The following is a 23,538-nucleotide window of genomic DNA, read 5'->3' on the forward strand; positions in this document are numbered from 1 at the left end:
AACTAAAGCAATGTTCGTGTTGAACAGCTTGCGTCGACGCAAATTTGTATCCCAGGTTGTGTTTAAGGGGGCAAGCGTGGTGCTCGTTGCAGCGCGGCTCGCATGAGTGGCTCCTCCCTTTGCGCGGTGGCCTTCCCACACTCGACAGCGCCTTTTGTCTCGCCGCTATCGGAACGCTCGCGATAATCCACGGAGCAGCATTGCTTGGAGGGCTTACGGATGGTGCTCCGCTGCTGAGACCGTTCCCATTTCTGACACGAGCGGAGCCCGAGCGGTTGCACTTTGACACAGAGCGGTAGGCTCAGAGGAGTGATAGACGGTAAGAGATTTAGTGTCGTCTCGGGTTCCAAATCGATCCCCAGAATTATGTCCCATCGCAACTCCGGGAACCTCCGGAGTGCACATTGCAGTGTGTACTGACCTAGGTGGTTAGGTGAGTAGATTAGTGTGAGTTGAATTCATCTTTACATGTCCAGATCAATATTCTTACAGATACCTTACAGTGTTTGGGACCCTAAGGAATCATGGCATTTGGCTTAATTTATAAATCAATGGAAACTGCCTCATTGGCCAGTATGGGCATGACTAATGCACCTGCACTCAGCTGGGTTTCGTACCGACTCTGGGAATCAGAAACTAAATGGGGAAATGGTTGCTTTCATTGCACGCATTGCAGCACCATTCAAAACTGTGCCCCAATCATATAAAGGGGGGGTTGGGGGTGGGCTTGCAAACAGGGTCAGGCTTTTCTGAAAAGCGCTTTATGTTATTTGCAATGTGACATTTTACGTTGGTTGTTGATTTAACCGTTCACATTTAAAGGTGTACCTTTTTTTTAAAGAATGTGCTTCACTGATGTGAATGGGCAGGGAGATGCAGGATGCAGTGCCGTGGCAGTGGAGGCTCGTGCAATGCAGGCCTTGTGGGCCCTCGTGCCGAGGCGACGTTCCCGCGTTAAAATCCGGCCCGGCCACTGCTGCCCCGCAGCTGCTTTTTGGATATTTTGCCTATTGCTTATGAAAGAAAAAAGATCACTTAAGTGAAATTTAAAAGGTGGATTACTCATCACTATGGTTTAGGCTATGGTTATTCTTCACTGCTATGGTTTAGACTAAAAGTGTGGACCCTTTCAGTTATGTGAAAAAATAAAAGTCCTATTAAGTTTTTCGTTTTGATTGTGTGCGTGGGAGAGGGGGTGCTGTGAAGAGTGCTGGTTTGTGCAGGCTGCTCCTGCTGCCTTACACAACAGCACAGCTACTTGGACCAGAGAGCTTAGGGGGGTTCCTGCAGGATTAGAAGGATGCCCTGGTCCCCCCCCCCCCTCTTTAAGAACAGGGGGGGAGGGGGGCTGCACTTTTTAACAACCACCAAGGGCACTCTTCATCTGCAAACTCCAGAAAATTGCGCACTTCAGTTGGTGGCTGGCGTTATAAGTGGACTGCGACCCTCCAAAGCGGTGTTTCTCAAAAATGGTTTGCCCCGTGGACTACCCATGATAAAACGCATTAACTTCTCTTTAAATAGCAGCAATACAAAATAATTTATATTACTGAAACATATTTTTTAAAAAGCAGCCATAAGGTTTTTTAAGAGGGGTGTCTGGGACACTTAGATATTAGGGTTTGGGTAGTTTATATCGGGGTCATTTATCTAACTTTATTTTAAATGAAATATAAGTAAAATAGAGTGTTTGAAACGAAAGGAAAACTGTCATTATTTCCGGATCAACCTGCATTTATATCAGCAGCTTGCGGACCACACTGAGAACCACAGCTCTAAAGAATCGCGCCGCCCCCATGGTCGTCCCCGTGATACGTTGATCAAACATCTCTCGAGATACCGGTGTATTCTAGATTTGAAGCTTTTGTGACTGCCAGGATTCATACTCTTAGTATTTTTCGGTAAAGTCACCGGTGTATGGCAGCAAAAGCAGTTTATGCAAACGCTGTCGCAAGAGGTCACGTTTGGTGCAACGGTCCTTCGCTAACTATGCATGATGAATGAAGAAGGGAATCTTCCTCTGCTAGGAAAGGTCTTGGCAATGATAATTTGACATCGTCTTGCTAGGCTTGCGAACCCCCCAATGTGGTCTTGCAAAGACTATATTGTCTGGTCTAGCAGTTGTGGGGTTTTTTTTTTTAACAGGACCTACACTTCTGTACAGGCCTGGTCAATGCCAATGCTACCAAAACATACTTTGGGTTTTGGGGACTGACCGTCTGCACACAATAGTTAAGGACTTTCACGATGATGGTAGAGTTGGGTAAAGTCAATGGAAGGGCTATTTCCTGTCTACCTTGGTGTGGTCGTGATGTCGGCTGGTTCCTAAACTATTTGAAGTCTTGAGCAGGCATCTAGAAACATTCTGTAGCTGTACCAGTCGGATGTTGGTGCAGACACAGTGAGAGGTCCATTGGCTGCAGGTGGCCAAGGGATTGTTGTCGACTGGTCAACCCTGCTCGCTGTGCTGATGACTTTGTAATTGCTGCTCACTGAGAATTCGGAGACTCGTGGAGGTCTCCCTGATATACATCCACAGCCGTATTAGCTGCAGTGCAGAACTTCAACTTCCCCTCGGCATTGAGCTGTGATGGAGGAAGATGCCAACCCCAGCTGCGAGCGATGATCAAATTCGTACAACTTTTAATTGCTAGCTCAACCCAGGCTGCATAATGCAGCATCGAATGTCTGTCATCTATGTACGTTGAACTTCTTTCGAAAAAGTACGTAGTCAATCGTGCTGAGAGGTGTGGGGAAGGACAACAAACTAAACACAAAGCAGTTCTAAAGAAAGAAGTATCCAATCTAGATTTAAAAGTGCATAGCTCGAGTGGCTTCCTAATATCGGAAGAGCGTTCCAGACGGTCACAGAAGCGCATCTGAAAGCGCGCGATGCAGTGGCCGTCTTTTTTGATGGCCAGCCAAAAGTCGCTGCTGCGAGGACGACCGCAATTCGCGTGATGGTTTACGCTCATTGAGATGATCAGCAAGGTATTGTGTGTAATGCGCGCGACCTTATAATGTGTGACCTGTCCTGTTGCTCCACACGAAGCGCCGAGGATTCTCATACACAATCATTGTCCTTTTTGTCTACGCTTCCTAAACGTGGACCCTTTACAGCCAGCACACGATGCTGGCTTTACACATTCAAGCCGACCTGCCTACAGTCTCAGTTTGAGTTGAACGAGGCTTTGATGGTGAGGAGTTTACATCAACAACAAAGCGAAGGAGCCAATAAGCAAGCCTTCAACACTCCACGTTGCTTCGAAGTTGCACCCGAAGTGTGGCGCAAAAGCACCGTGATGAGATCACTTATTGGCGGAGGGGTCGCCGTTGTGTGCACGTGTGTATGGAAGTCTGTAAGCTGTGCCAATGCTGTTCACGTGCAGGGAGTACACGTGGCGTGGCGAAATGAACGCTCAGGAACAGCACCGTGGGGATCGCGTCACGTCGCGAACTCTACACCCGTCCACTGATGGTCACGGCACATTGACAACCTTGCGAGGTGGAATGCGTGAAGCGCAGGGTGGTGGCGCTTGTGGTGGGCAGCCGTTGTTGTAGAGGAAATATGGTCCGAGATAAACGTATTGCAAATGTTTTTATCGGCACCAAATGTCGGTACAAATCTTTTCCCGACACCCGAACACAGATGCCAATTACGGGACAGGTGGCAACCGACCTCGTCAAGGACACTGCTGGGGCAGCTGGAGGCAGTCACCACCTCCTCCCTCATCTCGTCCTCTCCTCCCTCCCCCTTCATCTCCCCTTTCCTCCCCTCCCGTCGTCCTTCCCTCACCTCTCTCCCTCCTCTCCTTTTTCTCCCATTGCCCGCTCATCTTCTCCTTCCTCGCCTCCCCCCTTCCTCCTCTAACTCTGCCCTCTCCCCGCACTCCGCGTGCCCTCGTCTCGCCGGACTCGCTGCTGCTGCTGCGGCTACTCGGGGCTATGGTTCCGGGCGAGGCGGGCGCTGCCGTTGAGGCGGCGTCGCTAGCGAATGGCGACAACAAGAGGGGGGCAACGGCGGCCGCGGCCGCGGTGGCGCCCGTGGCCCCGGCGGGGAGCACCGGCGTGGCGACCGCGTGGCTCATCTTCTACAACGTGGCCATGACGGCAGGGTGGGTCCCCTCGGCGCGCTCCCCTCTCGACAGAGCCGCTGCGGCGTACGCACGGTGCACCCCTCTCCCCCAACCTCCCTTCAGTGCGTGGAACTTCGCGGGAGAACCTGGCGGGTCCCGTTAAAATTAACCGCGGGACCTCGGTGGGATCGGGGACCTGGTCCCCTGCGCGGAAGGGGGGGTCCGGGCCCCCCGCCCGCACCGCCTGGGCTCCTGCTGACGGGCGAATTGCGCGGCCAAAAATAGCGACACGGGAGCCGAGTTCAAGACAGCTGCTCCCATCGAGAGGAGGAGGAGCTGCTGGGGGGAAGGGCGGAAGGAGGGACAGCCGGACAGGTGCCCGCGGGCATGGTCATCTCATCGGGGGGATTGGGTGCAGGGTCCCTCTCCATTCTTACACACAGTCCCAACGCTTACTCACCACGGACACACGGCTCCAACACTGACTCACACCACGGACACACGGCTCCAACACTGACTCACACCACGGACACACGACCACAACACTGACTCAAACCACGGACACACGACCACAACACTGACTCACACCACGGACACACGACCACAACACTGACTCACACTACGGACACACGACCACAACACTGACTCAACCCACGGACACACGCCCACAGCACTGACTCAAACCACGGACACACGGCTCCAACACTGACTCACACCACGGACACACGACCACAACACTGACTCAAACCACGGACACACGACCACAACACTGACTCACACCACGGACACACGACCACAACACTGACTCACACCACGGACACACGACCACAACACTGACTCACACCACGGACACACGACCACAACACTGACTCACACCACGGACACACAGTCCCAACGCTGACTCATACCACGGACACATGGAACCAACACTGACTCACACCACGGACACACGACCACAACACCGACTCACACCACGGACACACGACCACAACACTGACTCACACCACGGACACACGACCACAACACTGACTCACACCACGGACACACAGTCCCAACGCTGACTCATACCACGGACACATGGAACCAACACTGACTCACACCACGGACACACGACCACAACACCGACTCACAACACGGACACACGGCCACAACACTGACTCACACCACGGACACACGACCACAACACTGACTCACACCACGGACACACGGCCACAACACTGACTCACACCACGGACACACGACCACAACACTGACTCACACCACGGACACACGACCACAACACTGACTCACACCACGGACACACAGTCCCAACGCTGACTCATACCACGGACACATGGAACCAACACTGACTCACACCACGGACAGACGACCACAACACAGACTCACAACACGGACACACGGCCACAACATCTACGAATGGATCACAGAAGTTCTGCGGTGCCTCCAACCGAAGGCTTCCTTTGAATACCACGTGGCACGCTATTCTGCGAGAGATCCACCGGTCGAAGAATCGGAACGTACAGGAGGAGCCCCTTGAATATGGCGGTGGGTCACGTTCTTGGAAAAAACGCGATATTCAATACTTCGGCCTTACCTAAATAATGGGGCGGGCTACACGGCAACGAAATAGACGCAACACAATTTAAATAAGCACTGTACTGTATGCCACAAATTTTAAACAAAATTATTGAAATAAACACGTATAATACCCTATACAAGACACATTCCTGGAGAATAAATAATATAAATACTTAATAAATACCGTACTTCCAAATGATGATTCAAAGCGAATGTGTGTTCGTGATGGTTAACGCACTGTGCTATGAACCGGGCAACTCAAGTTCAATTCACGCTCACGACCAACACCAGTGACGATTATCTGAACCGGTTCTGGGCCTCCCCTAGATCGACCCAGCCTAAAATGAGTACCTGGTTTGGTGTGTAAACATCGCCACTGGGGAGACGAAGGCGGTGGGGCGTGGTGCTGGCCCCCCCCCACCCCCCCCGTGTGCCGTGCCGGGGTGGGGAGCTGGCACGCTGCCTGCCGGACTGCGCAGTCACTAATGGAGAGGTCAGGTGGGAGAGGCGGGGGGGCTGAATCGGCCACTGAACGGCATGGCGAGTTCGTCTATCCTAGCTGATGAACAGTAAGGGTTTTTTTGGGTTAGATCGCGTAAATATATAAATGTGTCGTTAAACCCGCCACCACCAGACACAGCCAACTAGTGAGGGTTGGTTGTCACGTAAACAGAACGTGTCAATTCGTCACTAGTCCAGCACACCGGTTGTGTGTTGGAGAGCCAAGCCACATTTATAATCTCAGTACGACGTTTCGCCAGTAATTACAACTTGCTTCATCAGGCGAGTTGTAATTTCTGGCGAAACGTCGTACTCAGATTGTAAATGTTGTGGCTTGGCTCTCCAGCAAATCGGTGTGCTGTACTCGTGACGAATTGGCCTGTTTTGTTTACGTGACAAACCTTACTAGTTGGCTGTCGGGTGGTGGCGGGTGTAACGACACATTTATATATTTACGCGATCTAACCCAAAAAAATACATGTGTTGTGGATGACATTAATCGCGAAAATCCTGCTACGTGTTAAACGAACAGTAAGGGTCTTTCCTAGAATTTCTGAAAATACCACAGCCCACCGTAGCCCGGTGCTCGCACTGCTGTAGATGGGTCATGATCGCCGTGCATGGTGGTGGTTCAGAATCTGTCTTGATCGTCAGCCCTGCTGCATTGTGTGCACGTGGTGGTGTAGATGGATCGTGATGTCGGGGGTGATGCTGAAGCACGCGCTGCTGCAGGGCACCGTGCGCGGCGTCTACCGCAGTGTCGAGAAGCCGCTCAAGCTCTTCCAGACCGCGTCTGTCCTCGAGGTGCCGGTCTGCGACGCTCACAGCAGCAACTGCAACAGCAGGAGCAGCGGCCATGCGCTCATCCTTCGTTTGAACTAGGGATGTTGAACGCAAACCGATAACCGTTTCGAGAACTGCCTACCGGTTCTGAAAGTCACGCACCGGTAACCAATTCCAGTGGTTTTTTAGCCATGAATGCACTGATTAAACTTGCCATAGCCGTGTAGCCATTACACGGCTATGGCAGCTCCCCTTGTTACCCAGGTTAAAAGTTAATTAGTTTACATTTAATGCTGGACAATTTTACGTGTGTGATAGAAACCGGTACCCGGTTTTTACCACTTTTTTCACGTGGTCACGGTTATGCAAACATTGATTTTAACAACCCTAATCAAACCAATCTCTCATCGCGCTCCCACGTGTTATCGGATTTACAGCGTGTGGGTTTGTCGTGATTATTCTGAGTTTTGCTCCACGTGCTGGGAGCTTTCTCAGCAACTGAAGCGTAACGTCGGACGTTGTGCGGAAACGCACGCGGTGACAGCCCGAATGCACAAGGGGGCGCTGCACAGCACCACCACAGCGCGCAACTCGCGGTCCCAGTAGACGTCTCTAATTTGGAATTTTGCTGTCCTTGGCAGGTCCTCTACTCCTTTTTCGGTGAGTAATGCACTCACTGACAATTCGTGTTCTTCTGTTTCGAGGGACTCGATGCACACTTCTGAACCAATCACAAGGAAAACCTAGCATGGCTAACCAACGCCAAGAACCACATCTGTATAATTTCGGGTGAGATTGACAATGAAACACTTTCACAGAGGTCGGGAGTTTTTTTAAAGGGAATGTTATGCTGCTTTAACCACCGCCAAGCGTGTTCTTGCCGGTTAGAGCACGAGTTTGTGCGTTCAGTTGTTCCTGAATAACACGGAGGCTCCCTGAACAGATCGGCCTGCCAGCTTGTTGTTATCGCTCTCTGCCCCCAGGCATCGTGCCGTCGAGTGTGACGCTCAAGGCGTTCCACGTGTCCTCGCGAATCTTCCTACTGTGGGCCGTGGTGCACAGTGTGAGAGAGGTACCGAAATTATAAACGCCTCCTTTGAACTTAAAGCTTTCGTGACTGCAGGAATTCATGTTCTTGGGTCTTTCGGTAAAGTCACATCGCAACACAAGCAATCGTCATCAGGAGAAAAAATAGCAGGAAAGCTGCTGAGGCAGGATGTTTTAAATCATCCTGCCTCAGCAGCTTTCCCGATATTTTTTCTCCTGATGACGATTGCTTGTTTTGCGATTGAAACGTAGTTTTGTTTATTTTTTGTTATTTTCGTTGAACCTATCTATGTGACTTTACCGAAAGACCCAAGAATATGAACGCCGCCTTTCTACCATTTGTCTCTCCACGGTGTTGTTTTACATGACCCATTGTCCTTGATGGAGTGCATCTTAGCTTGACTAATTCTATAGATGAACACGCTGAGCCAATTTTTACAGTCTCATCATCAGAATAGTTAGGCTATAGTGAGCCAATGCTTGTGAGCTGCCATGTGTACCCTCTCTGTGGGATATGGGCCCTGCGAAATACAATCAATAAAATACAATAGAAATACATGTCCCCAAATTTTTCTCTCCATATACAAAAATATTTTTTCTCCAACTTTTTGGTCTCATGGACTTTTGGGAGTGCTCATTATCAGCAGAATTAGTAAAATACATGCACGCTCTGGACTGGTTTCGACATTCAGTGTCTCATCAACACACATACTCGGGTGCTGCGATATAACGATATGTCACATATTAGATCCACAATAATCGTTTGTCTGTTTTTCTAACGATCATCATATTGCGATCACCGTTGCTCATCCTACTTTTCTAAACTATTTTACTTTCTGAGGTGGCAACATAGAAGTCACGTGAGATACGAGAGGCTTGAACTGATTTAGATGGAGAGATACAGATGTACCTCGATACACGTTAATTTAATTTATGGTGATTCATTATGTTCGTCATAAATTAACACATTTTTATTTCTCGTTTGTTTAGATATTAAGTTTTTTTGTCAATTATATAGTAAACCCTCGCTATGCGCGCATTCTCGATTCGCGAGTTTCGCATATCCGTGAGTTACTAAATGTTTACCGATTCCCTATTCGCGACACCGGGGAGGTATGCGCAGAATGGTACATTGGAAACTGCGAACATTTGGCACGCCTCATCGGCTGCCCGCTTAGTCCTCAGCACTTGCAGCAATCCCGCTCTATACTCGCTATTGTGCATTTTGACTTTATACGTACTTAATCTATTCGTTTATACATATTGGTGTAAATGAGTCGACTGTGAGGTCCATTAAAAATAAGGCGAATGCAATTGGATAAAGTGTATGCGGCGAGTGCTCCCCAAACACCTGCATCTCCCGAGGGAGTCATCCTCCTGAATTCCTCACCACCACCTCCATCGTTGTCAAATGATGATCAAACGTAATAAAAACACATTGTTCTTTTATAATGTATTATTTACTTATTATTCTTATTCTTATTAAACATTTACCATTCCCCCCCCGCCCTCCAAATTATCGCTCGTACTAGGCACGTCACCCCATTTTTCCCCATTGGAACGAGGTTTCTGCATTCGTGAATTCTGCATTCGCGAGCGTTTTCAAAAACGTAATTGTGAGGGTTTTCTGTACAATTTTGGTGGGGTGAAATTTTTTAAAACTAAATGCGCGTTTTGTCGTTTGTCCGTTCGTGCATTTAATACCGTTCCAGGCCATTCTGGCCGCCACCATTTGTAGCTTCACCACGTGTTGTTTACAAGCCGGGTAGTGCAAACTACTGTACCACCATGCTTTGAACTGCACGTACTGTAGGTACAGTACTCCCCAACAGGGGGAGGAAGACGCTCCTCCTGCCCCTCCCCAACAGGGGGAGGAAGACGCTCCTCCTGCCCCTCCCCCACCCTCCCTGTCAGCCCCCAACCTCAACACCTCACAACCACGTGTATGGCAGTTTCAAGTTATAATGCAGTGTGTTATTAATCCCTGTCTAGTTATTCTCCATATTTAAGTATGAAAATATCTTAGTATATGTTGAAAAGTGTTATTTTAGTAGGCTTTGAATCAGAACATATTTTCTTAGGAACGCATCTTTGGTTGACGTACTGGGATATATTTCAGTTTCCAAGCGTGTCTCGCTTAACGAGCGAGATGCATTCCACGAAAATTGCTCGGTAAGTGAAAACTCATGAAACGATCGTCATTTTCCCATTGACCCCCATGTTAAAAGCTGAGATAAGTTTCAGCCCCAACTTTTTCCACTCTTGAACAACGTTAAATGTGAGAAATATACATTATAATCTTGACTTAAAGCTTTCGTGACTGCAGGAATTCATATTCTTTTGGTCTTTCAGTAAAGTCACGTAGATAGGTTCAAAGAAATGAACACAAACTACGAAGTTTCGATTGCAGCACAAGCGGTCGTCCACTTGTGTTGCGACTGCTTGTGTTGCGATCGAAACGTAGGTTTTGTTAATTTCCTTGAACCTATCTACGTGACTTTACCGAAAGACCCAAAGAATATAAATTACTAGTGGGAAGTACCCGGCGTTGCTCGGGCGAAAAAGACAGACACACACATCGACCTACACACACTTACAGACATTGACCCACACACACAAAGACATCGACTTACACACACATACATATAGACTCACAGACATCGACTTTAGATACACATACACGGAGTTACACACACACATGGACAACAACAACCGCCATTCGCCACTTAGTGGCAGTGACGTCACCACGACGCTTGTGCCAGGCTATGTGCACCTTGAGGCCACGTGAAGTGTGGAACGCCCACTGGCAGGAGGTCACGGGGCAGATCCAGATGCCACAGGTCGACTGAGACGACTGGCTGATGCACCACCTGTGACCCCTACTGTGCCAACTAGCTCCGCTCATTGTTGTGAGCGTTGCTCCTCCGCCCTCCGTTGTTGTCGGAGGGCAACTGCCTCCAACTGCCCAGTAACGTCTTTCATGAGCCTCCTCCACAGAGGCCGATCTTGACACCGCTGGTACCAGTTATCGGCAAGTCCACTCAGCTCCACATCCTCCTGTACCTCATCACTCCATCTCTTCTCTAGCCTGTGCCGCGCCTGTTTAGCCCCCTCGATCCGGCCGAACAAAAGCTGTTTAGGCATGCGGAGGCTGGGCATGCGGGCTACATGACCCAGCCAACGCAACCTTGCCTGCCGGAGGAGCTCACTAATGGGACTTTGCCCAGATCTTTCAAGGATTTGTGAGCTCCTCACACAATCCAGCCAGGTTAAACCCAGGATGGATCGTCGGCAGGCCAGCCTAAATGTTTCTAATTGGCGAAGATGCTCCATGAGGGGGGTCCATGTTTCGCAAGCGTAGAGAACGGAGGGAATGACCATCGCCGAGAAGACCTGAAGCTTCGTGCAGAGCGACAGACTAGGTAGCTTCCACACAGCGTTGCGCAACTGATGAAAAGATAATGCCGCTTGACTGATTCTGAGTGAGACCTCTGCTGTCAAACCGGAGCCGGTCATGAGCTCAGTGCCCAGGTATGGGAAACTCTCCACTCTCGCCACAACTGCCCCATCACCGATTGGGAGTTGTGGGGGTGGAGTACACGATAGTACAAAATACCCAGGCAGGTGCTTAGTTTTGGTGGGGCTGATGGTAAGACTCCACCTCTTAGTGGCACGCTCCAGTTTCAGCAGCAGCGCCACCAACTCCTCCTCTGAATGACCAGCAATTACCAAATCATCGGCATACATAACGTGGTTGACCAATAGGGAGCCATCCCTTGACCGCACCCGGGCATCGATCAGCCTCCCATTGTATCTGTACCAGATGTAAAATTATCTGGTACAACCATCAAAGGCTTCACGAACTACATGGTCGAAAAATATGTTAAATAATGTGGGAGCCAGAGGACATCCCTGTCGCACCCCGGCCATGTAGTTTTACCCGGGCCCGCTCACCATCATGAAGGTCCTTAATGATTGTGAGCAGAGGGTCAGGGACTCTGAAAGCACGAAGAACAACCCAGAGCCCAGGCGTACTGATGGTATCATAGGCCTTGACCAGGTCAATAAAGCAGAGATGTAGGTCTTGTTGGAATTCCCTACACCTCTGCTGTAGCAAATGGACAGAAAATATGGCATCTGTGCAGAACCACCCTTTCCTGAAACCACATTGGGGCTCCGCAATCCTCTCCTCAGCGTGCCTGGCAAGGCGATGTAGAATAATCCTTGCCAGGACCTTTCCCGGCACACTGAGGAGTGAGATGCCCCTGTAGTTGTCACAGTCTGTGCGGTCCCCTTTCTTAAAGAGGGGGACCACAAGGACATCCTTCCAATCCTTGAGAACCCGTCCAGTGTTCCAGACTGTTGTTATGATGTCATGTAGGGCAGTCTGTGCATAAACGCCACCCTCCCGTCAGCATTTCGCTTGGGAGATCATCTCTGCCCGGTGCTTTTCCTGGTCTCAGACTCTGGATCGCCTTTAGTACTTCCTCAACAGATGGCACATCAGCCAGCCACTCACAGGGGGCGACTTCTTCCTCCAATATTTGAGGCACCGCAGCTTCAGCAGGGTCATCCCCACTTTGTCCCACGATGTTTTCCATGTCGAGGGATTTCCCCTCCCCCAGGACTTCACAGAAATGCTCAGCAAATCTGCAAACCTGTTCCTGGTGGTCGGAGATCACCGTTTTTTCCCCTAATGATGGTAATTGGTGTGGCGCTGCAGGTTAATTTTTTGATGGAGTTAAATAGGGATTTGTGATCGCGGGCCATTGAGGCAGACTCCATCTCAGCAACCTGCGACCACCACCCATCCTTGCAGCATCTTACGGCTCTCCGAACCTCCGTGCGAAGGCTGTGGTAAGCCTCCTCATTCTCTGACATGGGATGCTGTAGACGATTAGAGTGGGCCTGTGACTTTTTCTCGGTCATCCTGAACACCTCCTCTGTCAGCCAGGGTCTCTGGGGAGGTCTGGACCACGTACCCAAAGCAGCTATTGCAGCTGCCTGAGTCACAGTCCTAAACCTCGCCCATTTACCCTCGACATCTGGAGGGGTGGGGGACGATGCCAACCCCAGCCGCAAGCGATGATGAAATTCTCGCAACTTTCATCACCTAGCTGAGACCAGGCCACCTTAGGTTTGAATGGGGTCCTGGGTCTACACCCACCACCGGAGTGGAAGAATGGCAGGCGCATCTTACAGATGACAAGTCGATGGTCAGAGGGAAGATCAGCTCTCTGGTAGGTCCTGGTATCAAGGACATGGGCCCACATCTGCTGTTCCATCACTATGTCGTCCAGCAGGAGTTCTTGCTTGGACCCGACATGCATCCATGATGTTGTGTGGATGTGCCGGTGCCGGAACAGTGTGTTGGTAATTACAAGCCCATGGGCTGCACAACAATCTAGCAGCCTCCTGCCGTTGTTATTGGGCTGATCTGGCCCATGCCTTCCAATCGCTTCAGACCAAGTGCCAGCATCATGACCAACTTGGGCATTGAAGTCAAACAACAAGATGACTCTATCCCGAGGGGCCACCTTAGCTTGCACCTGTGACAGGCGGTCATAGAAGGCATCTGACTAATCGGCCTTGCCTGCATCCCTCCATGGATGTTCGTCTTCGGTGGGGGCATAAGTAACCACGATCACCACTCCTCGCCTCCGGTTGATGGGAAAAGTAGCCTGGGGCTTACAGCTTCCCACACCTCACCGCCATGCTCCCACGCCCCCTTCATTCTTTTGTTCAGAAGAAAAGCCACTCCCTGTTGTTTGGTATTCTCCTGCCCCGAGTAGAGGACTGTCCACCCCTCATGGTGGCAGGAGCCAGAGCCGGTCAATCGGACCTCATGAATACCACAGAGATCCAGGCGGTACTGTTCCAGGTCCCGACAGAGGAGTGGCAGCCTCTCATCCGCAGTGAGCATTCGAACATTCCACGTGGCCATCCGGTAGTGGCTTTTTGTTGTTTCTAACACACACACACATGCGCCTACACACACACACAAAGAAATGGCCTTACACACTCACATGGAGGCACACACACACACATAGACTGACACACACAAACATTGACTCTCACAAACACACATGGACCCTCACACACACATCGACTCACGCACACACACATAGACTCTCAGACACATATCGACTGACACACACACACATCGACTCACACAAACAGACACATCGACTCACACGCACACATGTACTTAGACAGACATAACCAATTAAGAAATGTACTATTTTAGTTGTAAAATCTTAGTTGTCTACGCATACACAAAACACGCACACATCGACTCACGCACATTCACATGGACTCACACACCCACACATCGACTAAAACACACTCATGGACTCACACACACAGACACGTCGACTCACACACGCGCACATATCGATGCAGACACACACATGATAATTTAAAATAGAAGTAACCTAATTGTAAAATATTAGTTGTGTACACACACACAGCACGCACACACATTGACTAACACACACACAGCGACTGACACACAGAGATATAAACACATGTACACACATCGAGTCGCACACACATCGACTGATACACATGTAATGAGTGGCTCCGACACAGTAGAACTTCAAGTTATTTTTTAATAAATTCTTCGGTACAGCTTCAGGCTCTCTCTTTGTCGCTGCGGATGTTATCCACTCGGGTGGCTGCGCTGCCCCGCGCCACGTGGCGCTCACCCGCTCACCAACACGCCGCTGGCTGATGACGTGCTGGGAGCGGCTGAGCGGCTGAAAGTCGAGCCGCCACGTGGCAGGTGGAGATGCGGGGCAGCAGCGACGGGGAGCTCCTCTTGATCTTCACACACCGACCCCGCACGCTGCAGCACCCCTGGCTTATATTCACCCCCCGGTGACTAAGCCCCGCCTCCGGCCACGCCCCTCTTGGAACCTTCGGGAACGTTCCCGAGGCTTCCCTGGAGGATCCGCCCCATCAACTTTACCCCAGATATAATCTCTACTGTAGATAAGCCGTAGCTGTATAACCAATGTATGCCCCACAATATTACGGGAGATGGTGCTCACATTACATCACCCACCCCCGTGATGAAAAATCTTGCCGTCCTGGCTAAGGAAGGGTAAAACGTAATATATAGCGCCATCAACACCAAGTATGGAACAACTGGAAGTAGAAGAAGGAACAAAATGGCAAACACTATATGCATGGCAACAACGCCTCGGAAATTTAAAATATCACACAATTCAGAACCCAGGACTACTCAAGAAAACTGCGACGTTCTGGACCATGTCCGCATAGCCGGCCCATCCGCCAGTGGCAGAACAAGCCCAGAGACACCGGCCGGTGGAAGGGGTGGGCCAGGAGAGGGCAGGACAGCCGGATTCGGCGCAGGTGGGCACAGCGGGACAGAAACCTCCAGTCCTTCTGTCTCAATTAAGGGCGATGTGGGCGGCAAAGAAACAGACTTTGGAAGATCACCTTGCACAGGGGCAGCAGACCTGTTGGCCACGTCAGGCACCGGGGTTCTAGGATTTTGAGATGACGATGGCCCAACGGGAGCAACAAAAAGTTTCATTCGCTACGGGTGAACGAACCAACGCCGGCGACCGTGGCGAACGTGGACACACTGAGGACGCAAAACCTCGACAATCGTCACAGGGCCCTGCCATGGTTTGTGGAGTTTGGGAGAGGTGCCCATGGACACCTGGGGGCAATGGAGCCATGTCGTATCCCCAACCGACCATGGCATGTCGGATTTAGATCTCCGCGTACAATGCTCATTCCGAGCCTGGGTCTTAGAAGTATTCAGTCTGGCAGCCTCCCACGCCTCCGAAAGGTGCCGAAGGGTCTCTTGGATGTGGTCAGAGAGTCGACGTAGGAGGTCCGACCGGGGAACCCAATTGAACATCAACAGGCAGCACGTTCTCCCTCCCATACATGAAGAAGAATGGTGAATATCCCGTCGAAGCGTGAGGCGCCATGCGGTAGGCCGAGAGGACGCAGTATCTGCAGATCCCAGTCAACCTGCCGCTCATTAACCGTCTGGCACAACATTGCGGACAAGGTACGATTTATATTCTTAGGTTTTTTCGGTAAAGTCACGTAGGTAAAAACATTAAAAAGTTAAATAAAATAAAAATAAAAATCACGACGTTTCGGAGGCAACACAAGCTTCCGTCTTCAGGTGGTACCATCACAGCCACGACAGCTGTATCAAGTAAATGAGAGATTTCAGGAGTTACCACTGCGTTTATATAATGGTTGGAGAAGGTGGTGGGGCAAGGGCCGCATACTTATTATTAATATGGTAAGGTGAGGCTTGAGACTAAGAATAGACTGCATAACAAAGGCTGAGCCTTTGTTATGGAGAGGTGCGGTTTGTGACTCAACCTGTAACAGGGAGACCACTAAACATGGTAAAACAGTAATGGTTGTCTGTCAAATAAGATTGGCAAATAAGTGTAGTTAAATCTTTTTTGCATGGTTAATCACATCTTTCCAATGATTACTCAGTTTGTAACCGTCATCACGGTTGAAATTATGTCTGTGTTTGTATATTTGTATGGCTTCGTGTACAAACCTTTGATGGTAGCCAGGAGGTTTGCAGATAACCTTGGTCTCGGAAAATACAATTTCATGAGAGCCCACCGAGTTGTAGCAATGATCGGCAACGGCCGAAGAATCAGTTCTGCCGTGTTTCAGATCTGATTTGTGCTCGCGGACACGATCAGAAACATGACGTTTCGTTTCTCCAATGTAGCAATCACCACAAATGCAACTCAATTTGTAGACTCCAGGATACTGTAAGTCAGGAACGACATCCTTCACAGATGGAATCAAATCACGGATTTTATGCACTGTACTGAATCGGACTTGGATCTTATGTTTGTTTAGAATTTTGGAGATCTTTTTGGTCACGCCTGCTATGTATGGCAACTGCTCAACCATACCATCCGTCTGAGGGTAGTATGGAGACGTAGAGATCTTACGTGTAACCAAAGCAGTACACACGTCACACAACAGCTTCGAAGTGAAATTCCTTCCCTGATAGGTGAGCAACTTTTCCGGCGCCCCTTTATCCATCACATAGCCGTTCACAAAGGCGTCAACGATGGTTAAAGCGGATTGATCTGGCAGGGGCCACACCACAGGCCAGCGTGAAAAATATTCCACGCCGATGAGAAGATATTTATTCCCACGAGGCGTCAAAGGGAACGGGCCCAACCCATCTAGGGCAACCAATTCATTGACGCGCATGACAGAGATGGTATGTAAAGGTGGAATGTAATGCTGCCGGGCACACTCAGTGCACGCTCGAAGTGCACTAATGATGTCAGATGTCATACCCGGCCAATAGTAATCCCTCTGAAGGGTATATACTATCTTGTCACATTAATAATCCCTCATGGGTAAAAACCCGACCCTCCTTGCCAGATCCTGACTCACCCGCGAGCGAGCCAGCGAAATCAATATGGGCCCCGACGCACGAATATCCCCGATGGCGATACACACGTCAACCTTGCCAATGATGCCAATACTACCCCCGTTAGCCGCAACACTAGCACCGGGCGAACATTCGACGCAGGAATCAACAACAATTGAAAAATAACATCGGAAATGATCGTAGCAGATGCCGCTGGTCCCCGAAGTCCCTCCCTGCTCCGTGCCTATGGCAGGGGCTCTGCCATTCGTCGACCCCTCGCTACTCTGCGAGCAGCTGCTGCCGTCGCTGGGCTCATCGCCTGACGGCTCCCCTCCCAGGTCCGTCCCTCCGCGAGCTCGTGTGAGAGGCATAGCTCGCCGCACGCTCTCGTTCACCTGCAAACGCTGCGTTGTCTCTCCACGAATCACGCGCTATTAAACGGGGGTCAGGGGTCGGAGGGCGAATGACGCTGCCCTCACACTGCGCGAGTCCCTGCGGCGATAGACGGAGCGGGGACCTGCGGATGCACCGACCCCTTCCCCCACACTACGAGCGCACACACCTGCACACACGCGACACCCACTCGTGCACCGATCTACGCAATGCTCCCGCGTGGCGAGCCGCTGTGTACACAGCACCACACGCGTTCCCACCTCTCAGCGAGATCACACGGAGACCCAGTCAGCTATTAAGGATTTATTGCTTGCTACCTGGGACTGGTTGTGGAGTCAGTATGCGTCGACGAGGCTGGCCTATTCTACCACCCCTGAACCTATTCTCTATTTATCGGCTATGATCCTACTACACCTTCTTACTCACTGTTAGGTGCCCACGGCGGTTCGTTGATCCCGTACTTGCAGCGCACCTCGATGCATCTCACGGACGTTCATGTCGCTGGACTGGAGAGCGTCCTGTCGCCTGGCGCTGGAGTGAGAGCGATTTCCCCTTTGCGCCCCCTTTCTATCCTCCCTACATCAAAGGGATGCGGCTCCGAGCGGGATGGCGGCCCTCAGTTTTTCCTTAACAATTGGCTCGTGCCCGCTGGCACGCGCCCGGTGATTCCGGGCGCCTTTGATATGCTAATCGGATGTGCTGCGGCGCCGATTCCAATTGATCCCCTTCTCATGCATGGCGCCGTGCTCCTGCGCACCATGCAGCGGCGTCCATCACCACGGCCCGCTGCGGAAGTTAAGCGCGGAGCCTCCGCATGTCCCCACCATCTGCCCTATCATTTGCGCACCCTAAACTATGCCGCCCCATCCCTCCTCTGCCTGTCTCGTCGACCCGTGGGGGTGTGTGTGGGGGGATGCGTTTCAACCGCGGTGGCCGAATGCCCTTTGCCGCGACCATACCATCTTAAGGCCGGTCGCAGCGCCGTGGTGCAAAGTAGCGTCGGGGGGAGGTCGTCCAATTCCCTGGTCGCCGGAAACCGTGAAAGTCAATCCCTATAAGGGCTTCTCGGATAAAAACCGGTCGATCAGGTGACCTCCCCCTCCAGCTCTATGGGTGGGAGGAAATGCGTGCGGGTGTGTTCATGTGAGGTGAGGTGAGGGGGACGCGGGGTCGGCTCCGTCGCTTGGTGGTGGCGAGGTCGCAGATGGGGCGCCTGCCGAACGGCTTCGTGGCGGTGGCATCACACAGCCCCCCTAGGTGCCAGTCCCCGTCCTGGGTTGACTGGAGCACCTTGCTTGGGCCGCGCCCACGAGGAAACGTTGCGGGGTCCGGGGGATCCGTCCGGACCTTGTGGCTGGTTTCGGGGCGGGTGGTTCCGTCCTCTGTAGCTCCTGCGGCGGCCTCCTCCTCCACTCCAGCGGCTCTCCCCGTCCTCCGGCACCTGTGGGCTGGGGCACAAACTCAGCAGCGGAAGGGTTTAGGGGCGTCTCGGGGGCCCGGCGGGGCCCATGTAGTGTGCGAGGCCCACCAACACGAGGGGTGCGGGTACTCCAGGATTTCGGGGCCTTCGGGTGACGGGGTTCTCTCTCGCAGGGGCCGCTTTCCACGGTTTTAAGCGGCGGACGTTGACCACCGTCTCTCGACCCCTCTCCCCGCCATAAATTAGTACCGTCCAGGGGGAGATCTGCCGCACCACGGTCCAGGGTCCCTGCCAGTAGGTCGTCAGTTTCCCCACCTGCCCGGCCCTGACACAAGGGGTGTGTAGCCATACCTTAGCGCCTGTCAGGAATAAGGGGGGTTCCATGCGGGGTCGGGTGCCCTGTTCCTGCCGCCGATGCGCGGCTTCCCCTTGTGGGTATGCTCGGCCTCGGGCTTCTCGCAGGGTCTCCAACAGGTGTTCCACGGGGCGGCTTCCCTCCTCCGGCTGGGGGGAAGGAACGCCGAATAGCAGATCTGCGGGTAAACGAGACTCACGGCCGAACATCATTAAAAACGGGGTTTGTCCCGTCGACGTGTGTACAGTGGTGGCGTAGGCGAAAAGGGCATAGGGGAGGTGTTCGTCCCAATCCCGTTGATTTGCGGCCGCCATACGTTTGAGTTTCCCCGCTAGGGTCTGATTCATGCGCTCTACCATACCGTTCGCTTGGGGGTGGTACGCTGTGGTTCGGTCCTTCTGGATTCCGAATTCTCGGCACAGTGCCTGGAACAGCTCGGCCTCGAACTCGCTACCCTGGTCGGTGAGGACTCGTTCTGGGATCCCGTGCTTAAGTACGTAATGTTCCACAAATACCCGGGCCACCACCAAGGCCGTTTTATCAGGGATGGCCACTGCCACGGGGTAGCGGGTGAAATACTCTACTGTGACTAGGATATACTGGTTGCCTCGATGGGATCGCGGGAATGGCCCCTGTAGGTCGATCCCGACCAGCTGATTCGTGCGGCTGACGCGCAACGGCCTTAGGGGTACCTGGTATCGTGCCGGTTTCGGCCCGCACTGCTGACAGGCGCGGCAGCCCTGTACCCAGGCCGCCACATCTTGTGCCAATTTGGGCCAGAGATCCTGGCGACGCAGGGTCTCTCGAGTGCGTCGTTCCCTATCGTGGCCCCCGAGTGGGTGGTCATGCACCAGCCGTAGCAGCTGGGGTCGCACCTAGGCAGGAACACAGATGCACCCCGGCTGGCCGGCCTCGGTTAACTCCCGTACCACTCTGTTCTGCACACACAACCGGGCATACAAACCGCTCCAGGGTCCTGGTAGGGCGCTCTTTTCCTCCCGCAGTGACGCCTCCACTGCCGCCAGATCGGGATCCTGCTGCTGGGTCTGTCTCAGCTGCTCGTCGTTCAGGCCCGGGAAGGCGCAGCCGACGTCCTCCTGGATCCGTCCGATCGGGGCGGTGTGATCCGCCGGGTCCCGAGCCGTGGGTCCCACGCTTGCCGGGCGGTCGACGGGATCCTCGGTGCCACCTGTGAGGGTCTCTGTGGCGCACACTGCACTCTCTCTCGCTGGGGGGGGGTCAGTGGCCGCGGCCCCTCGGGGGTCCGTTGCCTGCCGGCAGCGTCCCCCCGTGAAACATGGGCAGGCCTCCTCCGCCCTTGTCTCGGCGTACACCGTGGGCCGCCTCGACAAGGCGTCCGCGTTTGCATGCGTCCGGCCAGCCCGATACTCGATTTGCAGGTTGTACTCCTGCAACTGCGCCAACCACCGGGCCATCTGCCCCCGCGGCTCCTTGAATGTAAGAAGAAACTGCAGAGCATAATGGTCAGTGCGTACGCGACATTTCCTGCCGTACAAATACGGCCGGAACTGCTTACATGCGAAAATCACGGCGTACAACTCTTGGCGGGTCACGCAATAGTTCAGTTCGGCCCCACTCAAGGTCTGGCTGGCGTACGCGATGACTCGTTCCGTCCCATCCTGTACCTGTGACAACACCGCGCCCAGCCCGCTGCTGCAGGCATCGGTGTCCAAAATAAAACGGTGGTAAAATCGGGGAAAGCGAGGGTGGGGGCGTGGGTGAGGTGGTCTTTGAGAGTGGTGAAGGCCGTCTGGCAGGCCCCCGTCCACTGATAGGGGTGTTTAGGGGAGGTGAGTTGGGTGAGGGGGCATGCAATCTCGCTGAATCCCTTTACAAATCGACGATAATAGTTGGCGAGCCCTAAAAATGATCTGATCTCCGTCAGATTCCTTGGCCGTGGCCACTCCACTACGGCGCGTACCTTCTCCCGATCGGTGTGCACGCCTGCCTCGCTGACGCGGTGCCCGAGGTACCCCACCTCGCGTTGTGCGATGTAACACTTACGTGGCTTGAGCTTGAGATGAGCCGCTCGCAGTCGCTGGAATACCTCTCGTAACCTGGACCAATGCTCAGACAAAGATCTACTGAACACTATCACGTCATCCAGGTAAATCATGCACTGTTCCCATTGCAAGCCCCGCATCACCAACTCCATCAGCCGCTGGAACGTCGCGGGCGCATTGGTGAGTCCGAACGGGAGTACTCGAAACTCGAATAGTCCCTTCGGGGTGGTGAAGGCGGTTTTCGGCCGATCCTCCTCCGCCATCTCCACCTGCCAGTACCCGGACGCAAGATCGAGGGTGGAAAAATATCGCGCTCCGGCGAGGCTGTCAAAAGTGTCGTCGATGCGGGGTATGGGGAAGGCGTCGCCGAGTGTGACTGCGTTCAATTTACGGTAATCGACGCAGAACCGGGTTGACCCATCCTTTTTCGTTACTAGTACCACCGGGGCTGACCAGGGGCTCGCCGAGGGCTGAATTATGTTATCGCGAAGCATGTCCCCAACCGACTCTTTGATCTGGGTGCGTTTGGGTGCGCCCACTCGGTACGCAGGGAGTTTGATGGGTCGGGCTGCACCAGTGTCAATTTGGTGCTTAACAAGGTCGGTCCGACCCACGTCTGAGTCGTGTTCGCTGAACACGTCGGCATACTCCCACAGTAACTCGCGCAGCCGATCGGCCTCTCCCTTAGGTAAATCCGCCCATGGTACATGTAACGCGTCGAGCAGGGGAACGACCTCGGCTCGGGGAGTCGGGTCGACTCGCCAGGCCAGGTCCTGGTCACCCTCAGGATGACCGGTGTCCTCAGCCCAGAGTGCGAACACCGAGTCGTTAGAGTGGCGTGCGTGCAGGGGTTGTACGGTGGCTATCGGGGTGCGCCGTCGCAGTATCGCTGGGGTACTGTGGGGGTTAAACATCTGCATAAACAATCGGTCCCCATCTGCGTTTACCAACGTGGCGGATCCCACGATCCCATACCGTTTTGCCAACTCCGGGTGAGGAGTTAGCATTACCTCAGCTGATGGTCGGAGCGCGGGGTCGGTGGGGGATGTTGCCACTGGCACCAGCATCTCGGTGAGCGGCCCGATGGTGACTGCCGTCGCCAGGATAGCGGCCACAGGTGCGAAGTGGGGGCGCGTCGGTTCTCGTCCCAGGAATGGTATCCGCTCGCCGTTGCTCTCCATGGTGGCGCATCGCTGGCGGGGTTGCACGTTGAGTCCCAGCTGTTCTAAGAGGTCGGTACCTGCGATACACTCGTGACACAACGCACTCGACACGTAGAACTCCTGGGTGCACACCTGACTGCCTATGCAGACCTCTAGGGTGGCTCTCCCCAGCAGCCCCATTCCGGCTCCGCTCGCCGTGTGCAGCGCGCGGTCCGGTGCCTGCAGGTGACGCACGTCGACCCCGATCGCGCTGCAGTGCGCTGCGCTCACGAGCGAGGCCACCGCCCCCGTGTCCAGCAGGATTCAGGTACGCATTCCGTTTACCTCCCCTTCCACCAGCGACGTGGCCCCCGTGATCCCCGCCACCAGCTCCCGCAGCCCGTCGCCAGGAGTCACCGTTTCCGTGGGCATTGTTGCTGGAACCTGTGTGGAGATCACTCGCTCGCCATTATTCTCATTATCGTCTATTTGTATCAGGACCGCATCGATTGCACCCCTAGTTGGTCCGCTTTCTAGGGGGCGTTGGAGTTTAACCCCCGCGTCTGCCTAGCTCGGGTGATTTCAGGACAGTCTCTCACTAGATGCCCTCGGCGGTCGCACATATAACATGCCCGGGGAGGGGGGGGTCTCCGTAGCGGGTCCCCTGTCCGCTCCCTCTCCCTCCCCCAGTACGCAGTTGTCCCAAATCGGACTCTAATTGGGACACCCTCCCGGCTAGCCCCCCTACTGTGGAACGTAGTTCACCCATCTCATACTGGAGGGTCTTCATATTTTTATTTGCTTCCTCGC

General features: G+C 53.0%; 1 protein-coding gene across 1 annotated transcript in view; it reads left to right on the forward strand.

The window, feature by feature from the left end:
- The first annotated feature begins 3,535 nt into the window (after positions 1 to 3,535).
- Positions 3,536 to 23,538, forward strand: part of LOC144729235 (very-long-chain (3R)-3-hydroxyacyl-CoA dehydratase 2-like) — a 34,844-nt gene continuing 14,841 nt past the window's right edge. The window contains exons 1-4 of the mRNA XM_078609336.1: positions 3,536 to 4,115; positions 6,842 to 6,959; positions 7,580 to 7,598; positions 7,922 to 8,010. Coding sequence (XP_078465462.1) covers positions 3,613 to 4,115; positions 6,842 to 6,959; positions 7,580 to 7,598; positions 7,922 to 8,010 — 729 coding nt within the window. The 5' untranslated portion in view covers positions 3,536 to 3,612. The remainder of the gene's footprint in view (positions 4,116 to 6,841; positions 6,960 to 7,579; positions 7,599 to 7,921; positions 8,011 to 23,538) is intronic.

Source organism: Lampetra planeri, chromosome 31 (assembly GCF_965212315.1).
Source record: "Lampetra planeri chromosome 31, kcLamPlan1.2.h2, whole genome shotgun sequence".
NCBI classification, from domain to species: Eukaryota; Metazoa; Chordata; class Hyperoartia; order Petromyzontiformes; family Petromyzontidae; genus Lampetra; species Lampetra planeri.